Source organism: Pseudochaenichthys georgianus, chromosome 7, assembly GCF_902827115.2.
Source record: "Pseudochaenichthys georgianus chromosome 7, fPseGeo1.2, whole genome shotgun sequence".
Lineage (NCBI taxonomy): Eukaryota > Metazoa > Chordata > Actinopteri > Perciformes > Channichthyidae > Pseudochaenichthys > Pseudochaenichthys georgianus.
The window spans coordinates 14,207,864-14,223,917 of NC_047509.1; the positions used below are offsets into that span (position 1 = coordinate 14,207,864).

Below are 16,054 nucleotides of genomic sequence, written 5' to 3' on the forward strand. Positions count from 1 at the left end.
ATTATTACCAGACATTTTGACCGTCAGGTTTTGAATTTACCGTTTTTTTATAAATTTTACCAGCTAAAAACCGGTAATTACCGGCTAACGGAAACCCTGCCACGCGCATGCGCAGTGCCGGCTGGGGTCTTGAAGGCTCCACCGTCACACGCATGCGCAGTGCCGGCTGGAGCTGTAAGCGTGACATCTCAGCTAAGGAGCATACAGCAGGAGATACTCACGACATCTGCCTGGGCTTCTCAAAACAGTTATACTTTATCTGTTTTCACAAGCCCAGAGAGAGTCAACCCATATTCTGGAGAGAGAGGTTCTCTCTCTCCTAGAAAGAAGGGTTTTATCTATAATGCCCGCCGAGCAGAGTCAGATTGCGCAGACAAATGTCCTCGTAAAGCACCCGCTCAACATGGGTCTCATAATAAAACTAAACCCCGCACGCCACGGCGTGCGGAGAGTATTGGTTATTATGTAATGCGTAGTGGCACTACACCCGACTTTTCTAGTGCGGGACGCGCCTACGTGGTCACCACGGACGCATGTCAGACAGGCTGATAGGGTATCTACGAAGGTCGCCCGGTGAGAGGTCTCTAGAGCAGAGACCTCCAGCGGGCACACGTCAATTACCCGGAGCTTTTAGCGGTGTTCCCCACCCTAAAACGCTTCCTGCCTTCTCTCAGAGGACACCATGTCCTCGTGAGGACAGACAACACGATATCGTGTATGAACCGCCAAGGGAGGTTGCGTTGTCTCCAGTCACACACACTGGCACACAAACTGATCCCTTGGAGCGGCAGACGTCTCCTCTCTCTGAGAGCGACACAGGTACCGGGATTGATGCACCTCGGGACAGAACTACTGTCCAGAGGTGCACCACTCTATGCAGACTGGACTCCATATCCAAGGATCGTGAGTCCGCTGTGGGTGTGTTACGGCGGAGCCGCGTCAAATCTGTTCGCATAAAGAAAAAATGCTCAATGACAGCTGTTCTCTTTAATGCACGATTTAAACGCACTGTTAGGCGGGGACGCACTCGTACACGATTGACCTCCGGGTCCTCTGTACGCGTTCCCACCCCTGGCTCTGTTACCCCCAACTCTGGCCAGAGTGAAGGAGCAACGCCACACACTTATCCTGATGGTTCCGCCCTAGCCCGCAACGTACGGGCTGGCGGAGATATATCAGCTGTTGTGCGGGCAGCCATGGCAGCCCCCACCACGCAGGGACAGATTGTCTCAGGCGGGGGGGGGGGTGATCCTTCACCCACGCCCAGAGTGCGGGGCACTATGGGCCTGACCCGTGAGTGGTACAATCTGAATACAGTGGGACTCCCTCAGAAGGTGATAAACACTATTCAGAGTGCGAGAGCTTCCTCCACCAGGTCTCTTTAAGACAGTGCTGTTACTGGCCCTGGCATCCGCCTAGCAGGTCAACGATATTCATGCACTGTCTGTACATCCCTCATGCACTCAGTTCGCCCCAGGGCAAACGAGAGTGTTGTTGAAGCCCAACCCTGCCTTTACACCAAAGGTGGTTGGTTCGTGTACCCCAATTGACATTGAGGCATTTCCTCCGCCGCTGGTTTCCTCCGGGGAGCAGCAGCAGGATCTGTTGTGTCCAGTCCGGGCTTTACACACATATATGGACAGATCAAAAGAGCTTCGTCTTAATGACCAACTCTTCGTGTCCTGGGCTAACCCTCACAAGGGTAAGCCTGTTACTAAGCAACGGCTCTCCCACTGGATTGTGGAGGCAATTGCTTTGGCCTATACGAGTCAGAATTTGCAAGCACCTTCGGGTCTGCGGGCTCACTCGACTCGGGGCCTGGCTACATCCTGGGGTTTGTTCAAGGGTGTTTCCATCCCAGACATCTGTGCAGCGGCGAGCTGGTCCTCGCCGCTCACTTTTGTCCGCTTTTACAGGCTAGACGTCTCCGCTCCAAGCGTGGCCCGAGCAGTGCTGGGCACCTTGTTGAGTCGGGACTCTAACTGTTAAATTCTGGTTGATCGGTGATTCTCGAGATAAGCTCGTCTGGCAATACGGGAGCTACAATATCCCATAGTGAGACATCGAACGGAGTGTTATGAATGAGAACTATAGGTTACTTACGTAACCCCAGTACTCAGAGTAACATGAAGTGAGATGTCTCACCAGATGGCCCTCCTTGCTATGGTGAAGCGAGAAGAGGTGCTTATTTTGAATGACGCATGCGTTGTGGCGCAAGCTACTTATAGGGGGTGATTTCCCCTGAAGCTGACGTCAAGATCATCAGCCAATCAGGATTGGCGTAATGAGATTGATGCTTCTGTTTGCTCCGCGATGAGGCGCATCCCATAGTGAGACATCTCACTTCATGTTACTCAGAGGACTGGGGTTACATAAGTAACCTATAGTTTTTGACATGCTAACGTAGAAAAGGTTACCAATCAAACAACACACAAAACCATAGAAAACTTCAAGAGATTTAATTTAGAGTAAAACACAGACATTATAATATTGATGAGCAACATTTTACACAGTAAATCTCCTCAAACTCTAAAGTTTCCTCCATTTTTCCTGCGCCTCACACAACAAACCTCATGCAACAGTTTTTACATTACTGCTTTGGAGAAAATTATACAAAATAATCCGTTGGCATCACAGTATTGTCAATCAAAAGCAATCACGGTGATAGCAGGACTGATTATTTGTACATATGGTATATACGTTTAATATACCGCACAACCACAATCTGGCAAAAACTGTGCTTTATCGTGGAAAGGAGAAACGCTTCCAACATCCCATCAGTATACAAAACAAAAGTTGTGGTTTCTTGTAACAACCATTCAAATGACAAATATGAAGGACAGCCAAACTATCTCAAACAAGACCCTCAATTCTTGAGAAACAGAAAATAAACCAAAAGAGTTACGCCAAACAAAGCTCACTAAAATATGTACATCAAAAATATAAAAACTGTCCTAATATACCACACAGTAGAGTTGTGTTTCCTCTAAGGAGAGGTTTAATTTATAGCCCTTAGTGTACAGTGTACACAAACAATACTTTTCAGTGTATACTGTAGAAAGAGTTCAAAAGTTCTTTAGCACATTCGACAAAGGGCCAAGAGGCCTTATAGTTTCAAGATCAAATCACTGAGGAGAGAATTTAATCTGCTTGAACAATACTGTGAAGTTATTACAGCCACTTGGCAATGAACTCCTAAAGCTCTCATTCAAAGCTTTTCCACTCTTACTAAATCATATGTATGAGTGTGTGTGTGTCACTAGCCTGGAGGTTGTGTAGGTGTTTTTTTACTTTTCTTTCTTCTCTTCAAGAGTAGAGGATTAGTCGAGTCTTCTATGGTTTTGATTTTAATTTGATCATAGTCCACTCTCATCGTTTGCAGGGCATTTGTCATTTCCTCCTAATAATAACAATAAAATGATAACTTTATCAAACACAATCAACATGAAACAGTATGCACAATACGCACATACAGTTAGAAGTTAATATTGTATGCAGGGTAAACAATCACGTATGCGTAAAGATATATGTTTTTATAGCATGACATATTTTAAAATGAGCTTTATTATCAAACACAAACCCATGCTTAACCACCTTGTGATTTTCAAAAACAAACAAAGAATCAACAGCATTTTCTGTTAGTCTAAAGAAGCATCAACTTCTCAAATGAAGCACACAACCACTTACCTTAACCTTCTCCCAGACATCTTGCTCCTCATGCAGCACGCGGCTGGTGTGGAGAGGCGTTAGTGGGACCTCCACTGACTGCTGTATTAGTGAGAGAATATGGATTAGTGTCCACCAAAGGTTACAAACATCTCTAAAAAGCAGTTTTTGCTCTAAAAGTTTCAAGCCCTTAGTGAGCTGCTTACATTAATCCAGGGATGATTTATGAACTCGGTGACGTTCATTCTCTGGGTTGGCTCAGTTTTCAGTAAGTGGCAAATTAGCTGTTTGGCTGAAACATAAAATCAAATCAAATTGTATAATATTTGTGGCAATCATACAATAACTGCAATAATGTGGGACTGTTGTTCCAAATGTCTTATATTAAATTATAATGACATTTACATGAAAGTTATATAAAAAGACAATGGCTCTGTACCAAACAGTTCATAGAAATCCAGAACAATTTTGAGGAAATAAATCTAGTATGTCCTCCCAGGAGAAACACTTTAGCAAATAGAAATGCCAGATAACACCACCTTTTCAATTTCCAACAAGCCCTCACCTTCATCAGACACATCGCTCCATTCTTGTTTGGGGAAATCGTATTTTCCAGTACGGATCCGTCTTTTCATTCCTGGGGATATTGCCAGACCGTGATGTGAGAAGAAGGGAGGGTAACCACAAAGTCTGTGAAAAAAAGCATGATGATAGATTCAATAAAAATGTGGTTCATATAGAACAAAATCATAACAGAAGTCATGTCAGGGCATTTTCCATAAAGCAGGTTTAGATTTAACTCTATATAAATTATACAGTATGTTATCAAGAACATGGGTTATATAATACAACAAAAACAAGAACTTAGACAAGCTTCAAAGAGAACAATATGTCATTGCAAGAAAGTAAAACCGCTAAAGACACATCACACAGATAGACTTACAGAATATACATAATGACACCCAGAGACCACATGTCACAGGATCTGTCATATTTCTCTGGACCCAGAACCTCTGGAGCTGCCACAGTGTGAAGAGAAATTATTCAAATTGAGGGATTCACTTCTGTTAACATTAAATCTGTTAATAAAAAACAGATGACTGCAAAAAAAACAGGTCCTTAAAGTGTAGTATAAAGGATTTTCCATCAAAGCTAGATTCTACACTATTCAAACCGCTAAATCCCCTCAAGGAAACTACTTGAAATTTGAAAAAATGCACAATGCTGTTATGTTTACCCAAACAAATGTAAATGCAGATTATATTCAAGTGTGTATAATCTTTTCCAAACTTCTGGATTTAAAAATAATAACTGGTACCTTTTTTTTTTTTTAAATGGGGCAAACATTTTATTATTCGAAGTCTAGTTATTAAGTAAAGAATTGACATGAAACAAGAAATATTTTTACATTGTAGTTTAAGAAGTATGTCCAAGACATGTCAAGCTGTTCCACAAAAATGTGATGATTTTGCCAACACAGTTCTTCGTGTTGATGTAGGGCTATCACTGACATCAGGAGGTCTAGTTTCTTAGGAACTCGCATCATTCAATGAACATTGATCATTAAAAAAAAGAAATTCCCAGCTATAACTTTCAGTTTTCTCCGCATGCTACAAATGTCTAGTGTATCTTCCCAACGTCCAATGTGGGGTCTCACCAACATAGTAGGGTGTAAAACATGGTGTTGCCAGAGAGTTTAAGGTGGTGATTTCTTTGGCAAACCCAAAATCTGTCAGCTTGAGGAAGGCGTCTGGCCTTTTGGAGGTGTACAGCAGGTTCTCTGGCTGAAAGAGACAGCAACAGCAATCAACTGCTGGATAATATACTTCACATCACTTGTTATCAACCACAGGGAAACAAATGAATAAACATGAAGTTAAAACGAAACACTGTAACTACTAAATGTTCCCTAAAAGCAATCCACTGTTGGAAGTTTTGTCTCAAATATACAGGGAGAAATTACCTTGATGTCTCTGTGTGCAATGTTGATGAAATGCAGGAAATGTATGGCTTCTCCTATACTCTTCATGATGTCAGAGGCCTCTGAGTAAAAAGAAAGTGTTGAGAAAAAAAAATAGACACAATAGAGGTCAAACAGAGAGCCGCCGATTAAATCATACATTCAGATGTATACTTGTGCTTACCAACAGTAATCACAAGTAAAAAACAAATCAACCAGGATTTAAATCTTAAGGATTGTAACTTTACTTTGATTGAAATATAATAATCCCTTTACCTCTTTCTGTAAATGCATGATTCCCTCTGTCCTGGATATGACTAAACAATTCACCTCCATCCATACTAAAAACAAAAACAACAAAATGGATAGAAGAACAGTATGAGCCTAAAATCATTAGGGCATGGTATGTATTTTACTACTCATCAAAACAAATAAAACGTTCTCCTGGTTCACCCAAGATGGTGACCTGCAACCTGCAGAGGAGCGAACAATCATTGTTAAGCAAACTGAAAATGTGTATGCTTTTGTGGTCATCAATCTGATGATGCAGGTCTCCCTCGTAAAAGAGATCCATGATCTCAAGGGACCTATCTGTCTAAATAAAGGTTTGAAATGAAATGAAATGAAATCTAAGAGGACTTTATAAATCCTTCAGTCTGAACATGCTTTATGTTGGGAGTCTGTGTTTTCGGTTTCGAGAGGTTAAAATGTTACGTTAGCAACATAAATTCAAAGTTGTACCACGAATCAAACTATTCACCTCTTGAATATAACTTGAATGTGTTGACCCATAACTTTTGTTTTTTTGTTATTTGTTTTCTCTTCTAATTATTTCTATGCATTTATGTATTCTGTTCAAAATGTACTGTCAACATTATAAATGAGGGCAAGCTGTCAGAGATTTCAAACAAAGTTTGGAAGAAATGTCAGTAAAAAGCTCTTGACTAAAATCAGAAGCAGCTGTAAACATTACACACTTGTGATCCCTTAACTATGCATCATTCTTAGTCACTTTTGTTGTTCACGGTGAGGATTTAACTTATCCCATCCAGCTTTGAAAACACTTTTTTAATTATATTATAACATTAGAGGTAGATTAGACGGACACCTGCCTTATTGTATTCTAGACAAAGCAGCCTCTGTCTGCTTTTTATGACTTTGTTCCCTAAAGTCTTCTGGAAACTCACCTCAGTGGGTGTAAATGAACAAAGCTGGCTCCTCGACAGTGAAATAATACAAGCCAACTGCCAGGAGCCTCTCAAAGAAGTCCAAGAAAGGAACACTACTTTTGTCAACATGTTTAATCATTTGATAAAGACCACACATTAATTTCTGACTTTTAATTGTATGTTTCTCTGTGTGTGTGTGTGTGTGTGTGTGTGTGTGTGTGTGTGTGTGTGTGTGTGTGTGTGTGTGTGTGTGTGTGTGTGTGTGTGTGTGTGTGTGTGTGTGTGTGTGTGTGTGCGCGTGTGTGCGTGCGTGCGTGCGTGCGCGCGTGCGTGCGTGCGTGCGCAGAAGAACGCACCATTCCAACACGATGAGGAGGCACTTCCTGCCATGGTAGAGATTCTCGTAAACATCTATGATGGGTACAATGTGGCAACAAGTTGACACCCTCCAGTGGAGCTCCACTTCCCGTCTGGCTTCAGGACAATCCTGCAGCATCTGAAACACACACAGCAGAGGAATGAAAAAACATATGTTAGTTTTAAGTGTACTCATGTGACCCAGTTCTAGTTCAAACAGGTCCATATTTGTGTTATGTTTTTAGGCAACGCTAAACAACATTCCTTGTAGATGTTTTAAAACAATTATGGGGCTCAGGCACTTTAACCGTCAAGGTACATTTTACCACAGGAAGGCTTGGCCTTAGTTGCAAATAGAGCTGCTTTGTTGATTACCATTTTACATATTGACAGATAATTAATCAGCCACCACTTAATAATCAACTTCTTATTGTTGAAGCTTTTCTATTTTTAAATGATGGTAAATAGAAAAAGTTGGCAAAATGAGGCGTTTGAAGGACGTTGCACTCATCAATGAGACATTGATATATATGGAGAAATGTATTTTCGAAGAAAATAATAAAAAGCTATAGCTCTTTCAGCCTCGTGTTTTCTTTTAAACTCTGTTGTTGTGGGTTAGGGAGCACACAAGGTTCTTAGCAAACCATTGTTAGAAGAGAATTTATGATACACATTTCTTTCATTTATAAGATTCATATTACATGTTACATTTAATAGGCAACTTTTTATAATAGGTTAAACTTATTCATTGACTAGAGATATCTATAATACATACAGAGATGTTTCCACGGATGTGAGCAAGGTTGTGATTTTGGATGTAGAACAGACTGAATAATGTTTTAATAAATATATTATCATAGGTGTGGGGATTTCCATGTGCCAACTTCTGTTATATTTCACTACAAACATTTGGAAGATATCAGATTTACAGTCTTCTTTCTCAGACTTGGGGAAAGGACCTCAACATATGATTTACTTTTGAACTTTTCTTTGGTGGGATTAGTTTGTCTTTCACACTGCATATCATAGATAAAATATTTTCTGATTTCCGACATACACTGCTTTCACAAGACTTTTTCAACAGGGTGCACCTGTGGAAAATGATAATTTAAAAAATCCTATTGCATGTAATATTTACTGGAAAATTAACTACATATTTATGCTGTGGACACTGGCAACCTCATCTGTCTACTTTAAGTCAAATGCCACTACATTTAGAAAAAGTCTTAAAAAAAAACCTAGCTCTCTAGCAAGAAATCAAATCTGAAGAATGCAAATACGAAGGCACAGTAACAAAGAAATGTGAGATGGGACATACTGTATGCTTCTCATCAAAAAGTTAGTAACTGAAGACTACACAAATGTGTCTCTGCAAATAATAACAACATACTTTTATAAAACAGACAAAGGTCTATGATGATATTAATCATTTGCTAGTTTTTCCGTTCTGTTTACCCATCTCAAAACTCCTTCACTTAATGTAAGCTGAGTGTGTGTTATCTGCATGACACCTCGTCCTGCTGTCCCAGTGGCATAATCTCTCAGCCATCTCAGGCCTCGTGCATGTGGCTACTTTTAGACACAGGCATGTTCCCCTCTCTCTTTCTGGCTGGCAGCATTTGGATAGCAAAAGTCAACACTCCTCTTTCGAAAACAGGCACCTTTAAATGGTAGGCCAGAGGCCCTAGCTCCTAGCTGCTGAGTTATATATAATTTACAATCTGTTGGACAGAAATTAGAAGCTCACCAAACCGAATACTTTGTACAAACTCCTAAAACGACCTGTTGCCACGAGAAAATAAATCTATAACTCACATGTGATGCCATCATCGACCTCACCTCTTGAACTCTGACTGAAAATAATGCCTGTCATTTAACATGCACAAATCACAGGTACTCTATAGTTAGATATGCATCACACATGCCTTAGAAGCTTCACATTGATCCACTGCAGTTGGGTAACGTGTAATCATCTCTCCCTGCTAGCTGAAACTAAGATTACAAATAGAAAAAAACTGTCCTGAGGTGAAAAAAAGAGGATCATCTTTAAAATATTTAAAGGGAGGCGTCTGTTGACGTTGAACTCGCTACTTGACACATCCTGGGCTCACCCTTGGCTGCGATATCTAATAATATGAAATTGTGTCAAGGTGGACATACAATCTTATTGCACAATAGTCATCTTTGGCCAGTTTTTGATTCACACAAATCAATCATGAAAGCTTTCAGAGGCCTTTCAAGTGTTTACCCAAAGGGATCAGATAAGAACCATTAACCTCTTGGGCTTCATTGTGTTTGATATTTTTGGCAAATATTAGACAATGATATGTTGACCGTTGAGGCTCTGCATATACTATTTAATAATAATATATATATATATATAAATGTCATATATGCCTGTAGGCCTATGTCTCTTATTAATAAACAAATCGAATTTAAACTGGAACAAGAGACAGCCCAGTAACAAATGGAAATGTTGGGTACATCTGAATCAAATTAATCAAATTAAAAATGCTGTTTTATATTCAAGACTTTAAATATATTAAAAAATGAAAAGTTGAAACAGCTTTAAGACACTGCCTTTAAGCAATGTTTACACTCAGAAGGTTATAAATCCATGCACAAAACATAAACATCTTTCGAAACACATTCAACTTCCCAGTAAATATGGTCATAGTCCTGAGAGCTATACAAAAACATCTATCAGAATAAATTCAAACCAATCTTTCTCCATTATCCAATATTATAAATCAATCACACATTGCTACAGTCTAGTAGATAATACAGATAATATGCTGGTAACTATGGTAACTATGTAATAGTACAAAAGTGAAAAAAATTCCCCATAAACAATTATTTAACATTAGGCCAATGGATTTATGTGTATTTAATAACCATGATTTGGCTAACAGATTATAATATTTATTAGTACGATTAAAAAAACAGTAGGCTATTTTTACCTTCAGTGCATACTTTTCTCCACTCTCTTTGTGAAATATTTCCAACACCTTGCCATTTATTCCCATCCCGAGCACCTGACTTGTAACATTGTAATCGACTGTAATTACATTCCTTTTGATTTGAAGAGGGTTGTTTAGAGTATTCACAAAACAGTGAGGTGGGAAAGGAGCAGAGTTTAGATTAGGCTGCTGTTGGATCGGCACAGCCGGCTGGATCTGACTCGACATGTTAACTATCGGCGACACATACAGACAGGTGCGTCTCCCGTCCTCTCACTGAAGGTAGCAGCTTGTTTACTATCTCAGCTACAGTTGTAACACCGAGCTCATGTTGTTCTTCTTTGATATCAGCACACCGCTAGGGATAGCTACAGTAGACAGCAAACAAGTCCTCCTGAAGTAGCGACGACGAGTGTCCAATAAGTCAACTTTCAACTGAGATTTTTTGACAGACAGCCAGTTCAAACCGTGCTTAATAAACAAAATTGCTTAATTTGTCAAGGGATAAACAAATGACAAAACTTCCGGACTTAAATGGTGAATCTCTCTCAGGGGAGTGCCTGAGATGGGTCTGTCTGCAGACCGCAGCAAGGAGGCGTTTCCTATAGGGGCGTTTCCTATAGGGGCGTTTCCTAACTTTTTTTATCCAGCTGCTTTTATAAATCATAAAGAAGTCATTGTTCTAGTGATGGGAATTCCGGCTCTTCTTGCTGAGCCGGATCATTTGGCTCACCAAGAAGAGCCGGCTCTTTCGGCTCCCAAAGGGCTCTTCAGTTTACCACATATTATACCTTTTAATTAAATCAAATGTAGCGCTGTTTTGACTAATGATTTATATGTGTACACATATATCACTTAAATTATTCAAGACATCCTTTGTACTAAAGTATTCAAAAGTAAAAATTACATGTTTAATATAAATTATTTGCTGTGGCCAATTGTTTTCATTGCATTTACAGACCCGTGTAACTCTCTGATACCACCCAATTAATGCATTGACTTGCTTGTAGAACCACGCTACACAAAACAGATGGCAACACCTATAAAAACTATTTAAAAAAAGGGGCTACTGTATCAACCTATATAAAGTATATAAATATAGTTTTTCTCCCTGCAGGAGAGGGGAGCGTGCATTTGAGATCAACTCAGCGGTCCAGACATATACATCATCGCTACGGCGACATATATTCAGTTGCCAGTTACTTTTGGCATTAGGGCAGGGATATCTTTCAAGGTTTGACATAATGAATTGTGCTACTTTTAAAGCAAGCAACGATGTTTTCAAATCTGTAATCAAAAAGCTCCTCAAAAACACTATAGAAGCAGTTCCTGCCGTTGTTACGTTAGTTCAAACAGTAACAACGGACTACTTTTCTTAGTGGATGCATGTCAATTTAAATCAATACAAAAAACTATTTTTTAAATCAATAAAATCTTTTTCTAAATCCATAAAAGCATTTCAATTATTATTGGGAGTCATGTCGTTACTTTGTTGAGAATGTGGCCATGTGTAATAAGCGGGATAATGTCCACATTGCACATTGCATAATGTGCCTTCATGCCGATCTAGATCCCTCCGCAAAAACAAAACAAAAAACGTCTCGTTCGCTGGCGAGAGCCGGCTCCCGTCGTTCACTATAGGAAACGCCCCTATAGGAAACGCCTCCTTGCTGCGGTCTGCAGACAGACTCTATTGGCGTGCCTGGGGAAAGGAGAGTAGGGGGCAGGGACGTGCACAGACATTTGGAGGGGCTATTGCTCTAAACTAGAAAAAGGGCCTCCCCCCACTCGAAACCACATTTTTTCTTAATGAAAACCAGGGACATTTTTTGTTTTGCCCTTTCCCCTTTTTATCTCATTAAAATATCTAATGTTAGTAACTATTAAAGAAAAAATGGGGACAATTCTGTTTTAATGTAGTTTGACCATTGTAACTGCTGTGCAGACATACTGATAAAATAGGGCTTCTAAGTAATTTTCTTAAATAACCTCACGAATGAAACCAGTTCAATACGCATTATTCTTATTCTTATCATTCTTTATGAGCGCAGTAACGGTAAAGATATCTAATTACTTATTTATTTAGTATTCCATAACTTAATAACAGAGATGGTCAAACTAAAGCGGTAGAGACATGGCAGAAATCCTACAATGAAGCGGGACAGTGAACTGTCCCCGGCCGGAAGTCCCCGGAGTTGGAGACTGGCTTCAGTAGAAGCTGCTGGGACTCCCAGCAGCTTCTACTGAAGCCTTCCGAGTAAATCGCCAGAACGCCGACACCTCCTCATCTCCACCGTTCCCATGTTTTATTTTGTGTTGCCATAAGTTAGTCTCTCTGCATTTCTGCGCTGGGCTAATGCTAATAATGCTAATGCGAGGATAATAAAATGGCGGCTTCACAAACGTTTTTGGGAGTTTTACGGGGCGTGGTTTGCAATCCGCCCAGCCAATCAGACATAGGAACCTTTTTCACCTACGAAAGTCCCTGCTCTCTAGCAGGGACGGAAAAGGGGGTGAAAAGGTTCTCGTGAACTAATTTTAGTTCCGGCTCTTTTTGGTGTGAACTAGGGGTGTAACGGTATCCGTATTCGTCCCGTACCGTCACGGTTCGGACGTCACGGTTTGGCACATGCAGTCACACGACGAATACGCCTTTTTTTTTACGAGTGGGAAAAAAGTCTGTCATTCAGGGCAGTATCCACTACACTATTTATAATCCAGGGGGCGGTATTGCGCCTAAAAGCTGTTTGCCAGCCGCCCTTAAACAACAAATGAAAAACAAGAATAAACGCAACAACAAAACCAACAAAACCAACAAAATACTAGAAGAAGAAAAGTTAGTATGGCAATTTCAGATAACACAGCTAGAACCCACCTGCTTCTTTTAAATCAGCTGTGTGGGAACATTTCGGGTTCCCTGTGAACTACAATAACGATGAAGTGTGCGAGTGGTGGATCGGACGAGGACGGTGTGTCGGCGTTGTTCGATAGCGGTGCGGTATGCTAATGGTAACACACGCCAAACATGCTAAATCATATCAGAAGGCATCACCCAGATTTGCCAATCACCGGAGCCCGGCAAAAGACAACAGCAGTTCAACAGCTGATCCCCGCTGTTTTTAAGAAGCCAATAGACATGAAAGCCGTGAAACCAAAATAAATAACGGAAGCTTTTGGCATATATTTCAACGGCCATGCGCTCTTGAAACAATTTCTTATAGGTAATATTTTCAAGACATTCTTTTTAGTTTTACAGCTTGATGAAACCTTTTTGTTTGACATCAGATAATATTATATGTTATAGATAATATGGCCATCTGAGTGTGTGTGGTACTGTTTGTGGTTTGTTTTTAACTGTTTAATACAGTTAATTATTCAAAATGTCAGAGTTCCTTATTTTTAAACTGAAACTTGCACTACTGTTCAAAAATAAATAACAACAAACCTGGAATTATGCATTTGGGACTTTTTTTTGCTTTTTCTTGTTGTACCGAACCCGTACCGAACCGTGACCCCCAAACCGAGGTACGAACTGAACCGTGACTTCTGTGAACCGTTACACCCCTAGTGTGAACGCAACATTTCGGAACTATATCGGAACTAAAGTAGGAAAAGTACTACGGTGTGAACGCGCCTAAGGTGTGTTTTATCGCAGCGAGACGCTATAATACTAATTGTGGGCTTATCATGTTGATTCGGCCACAACAGAAACAAAAAAACCTCTTGCTCTCTCCAGAGGGGCAGGTCAGCCAAAAGGGCCATTGCCCGGGCAACATTAGCCTGTACCTGTGCACATCCCTGGTAGGGGGCACAACCCTCACTACCACCCTACTGCCACTCAAATCCTACATTATGATTGGCTGATGCCTATTATAGAGGGGGGCTACTAAGACAGCAGTTATAGCATTTATTTTCTGATAAATAAGATGTTCCAGTTACCAAAAATCAATCAATAATGAAAAAATAAAATCTGAAGGCTGTCATTTTGACAAATCAGAAATATAGGGGCGAGTTACCAACATGTTAAGTAATTCCCAGCACATCTCCTCTCCTCACTGTGAGGAGCAGCAGTGCTGTAAATGCCTCCTCCTGATCACTTCACTGCAGGCCCGGTTCTACCCTCAGTTGAGTCGTTATGCACCCTCATTTGAAAAACGAAAAGGGAAAAAAGAAAAAAGTGAAGAAAAAAAAATCTGAAAAAAGTGAAAAATCTTACATATATAATAACAATAATAACAATAATAAGAAGAAGAAGAAGAAGAAGAAGAAGAAGAAGAAGAAGAAGAAGAAGAAGAAGAAGAAGAAGAAGAAGAAGAAATATTCCATAATCATAATCTTGGAAGTTGAAAATGTCCCAGGTCTCAATGACTTTTGCCGCAAAAGTCTCTATCAAAATGTTAACACCAGTGTCCAATTCTGAAACCTTCCTTCTGATATTGCTCTTTGAGACAGGGATTGTCTGTGTGTAAACCTCTTTGAGAGCTCCACAAACTGTAAACCATACAATTTGGGCCCCACCAGTTCTGTCAGGATTTGAACAGCCTTTTCTTGGCCCATGTGTCACAAAATATTGGTCTTGGTTTATAGTTTATAGTTTATTAGGATCCCCATTAGCTGGTGCATAACAACAGCTAATCTTCCTGGGGTCCACAAATAACATAAAACATGACATTCGACAGTACATCCAAGACAATGATACAAATCGTGTACGGCGTCAATTTTCCTTCAAACAGTGACTTTCATATCAACCATCACATACAGCTTATTTTCTGATTCCCCATTTCCTTGGAAAGAAAAAAAAAAAATAATAATAATAATAATAGTGATTTTACAAATGTCTCCCTTCGCTTCTTTTAGAGTAAAACAAACTAAACAAATACAATCCTCATCATAACTGTGAAAGGCTGTGTGTGTGTGTCTATGTTAGCGAAAGTACCATATTCCTGCATGTGTTTAAAAAACCTATATGAATCGGTGTGCTGCTGTATGTTTACCATAACCTGTCTGCTGCTTGTGTAATTTACAATCTTTGGGCTTCCAGATGCCTCTTCAATCGTCTTTTGAAGCTTGCTTTAGTTGTTTCTTTAGAAAGCTGATCTGGCAGTGTGTTCCATGCAGCCATGGCTCTATACCGCACTGTGCTCTTCATAGACTCTGTTTTGGCTTTAGGGATTTGATAGCAACCTCTTGTGGCATGTCTTGTTTTATATGTATGGATGTTAGAGCTAGGTGTAAGTTGCTTATATAGACAGGTTGGATGCTTCAGCTCATTTATGTTTCTCAAAAAGACAAGGAGTGATACCATCAGCCTTTCCGTGACTAATGTCCAGGAGAGCTTGACATGCATTTTGTTTACATTATTGTTTGTCATTATGCCGAGCTGCTCTGTTCTGAACCAGTTGCAGCTATCCCAGGTCCCTCTTGTTTGCCCCTGACCAGATTATTGAGCAGTAGTCCAGTTGTGAAAGGACTAGAGTCTCAATGACTTGTTTTGTCAGTTGCGGTGGTAAAAACACTGAGCACCTCTTGATGACAGATGTATTCCTCCCCATCTTTGCCACCACTGACTCTATGTGTTTCGTCCATGATAAATTGTTCACTAGGATGAGTCCCAGGAGCTTTGTTTCCTCCACCTGCTCAACCTCTACATTATTCAGCATCAGATTCAACTGCGGTTTAGACCTTAGTACGTAATTTGTGCCAAATACAATACTTTTTGTTTTTTGAATGTTGAGCAATAATTTGTTGCTGGTCACCCATTCCATTACTGTTTTCAGTTCTTTGTTCAGAATATCAGTTATCTCACCAATTGTGGGAGCCTGTGTATATATTGTCGTGTCATCCGAGTACATAGAGACTTGTGCTTTTTCAAGAGCTAATGGAAAATCATTTGTAAAGATTGAGAAGAGTAAAGGACCTAGTGAACTTCCTTGTGGAATTCC

At 40.1% G+C, this 16,054-nt stretch overlaps 1 protein-coding gene across 4 annotated transcripts; it reads right to left on the minus strand.

Annotated features, from left to right (window-relative positions):
- Positions 1-2,444: 2,444 nt before the first annotated feature.
- On the minus strand, positions 2,445-10,676 carry LOC117450142 (MAP kinase-activated protein kinase 2-like). 4 transcript variants are annotated; one of them, XM_034088206.1, is made up of 10 exons: positions 10,113-10,676; positions 7,152-7,291; positions 5,903-5,967; positions 5,630-5,709; positions 5,324-5,450; positions 4,610-4,685; positions 4,232-4,356; positions 3,873-3,958; positions 3,688-3,765; positions 2,445-3,400 (listed from the first exon to the last, which is right to left on the minus strand). In XM_034088206.1, exons 1-10 carry the CDS (start codon positions 10,338-10,340, stop codon positions 3,260-3,262), a joined length of 1,146 nt encoding a protein of 381 aa, XP_033944097.1. In that variant the 5' UTR covers positions 10,341-10,676; the 3' UTR covers positions 2,445-3,259. The 4 variants fall into 4 exon arrangements, with proteins under 4 accessions (XP_033944097.1, XP_033944096.1, XP_033944098.1 ...); XM_034088205.2 differs by having other exon boundaries at positions 3,688-3,768; positions 10,113-10,675; XM_034088207.2 differs by lacking the exon at positions 10,113-10,676 and adding an exon at positions 9,078-9,168 and having other exon boundaries at positions 3,688-3,768.
- Between the last annotated feature and the right edge of the window lie 5,378 nt (positions 10,677-16,054).

Excerpts from the sequence above, each read along its gene's own strand:
- LOC117450142 (XM_034088205.2), bottom strand. The coding sequence starts at position 10,340 with ATGTCGAGTCAGATCCAGCCGGCTGTGCCGATCCAACAGCAGCCTAAT. Across the intron at positions 5,968-7,151 it reads CTCCTCATCGTGTTGGAATG|TATGGATGGAGGTGAATTGT; the intron begins GTGCGTTCTTCT and ends TTTTGTTTTTAG. Across the intron at positions 4,357-4,609 it reads GGTGTCATTATGTATATTCT|ACTTTGTGGTTACCCTCCCT; the intron begins GTAAGTCTATCT and ends TTTTTTTCACAG.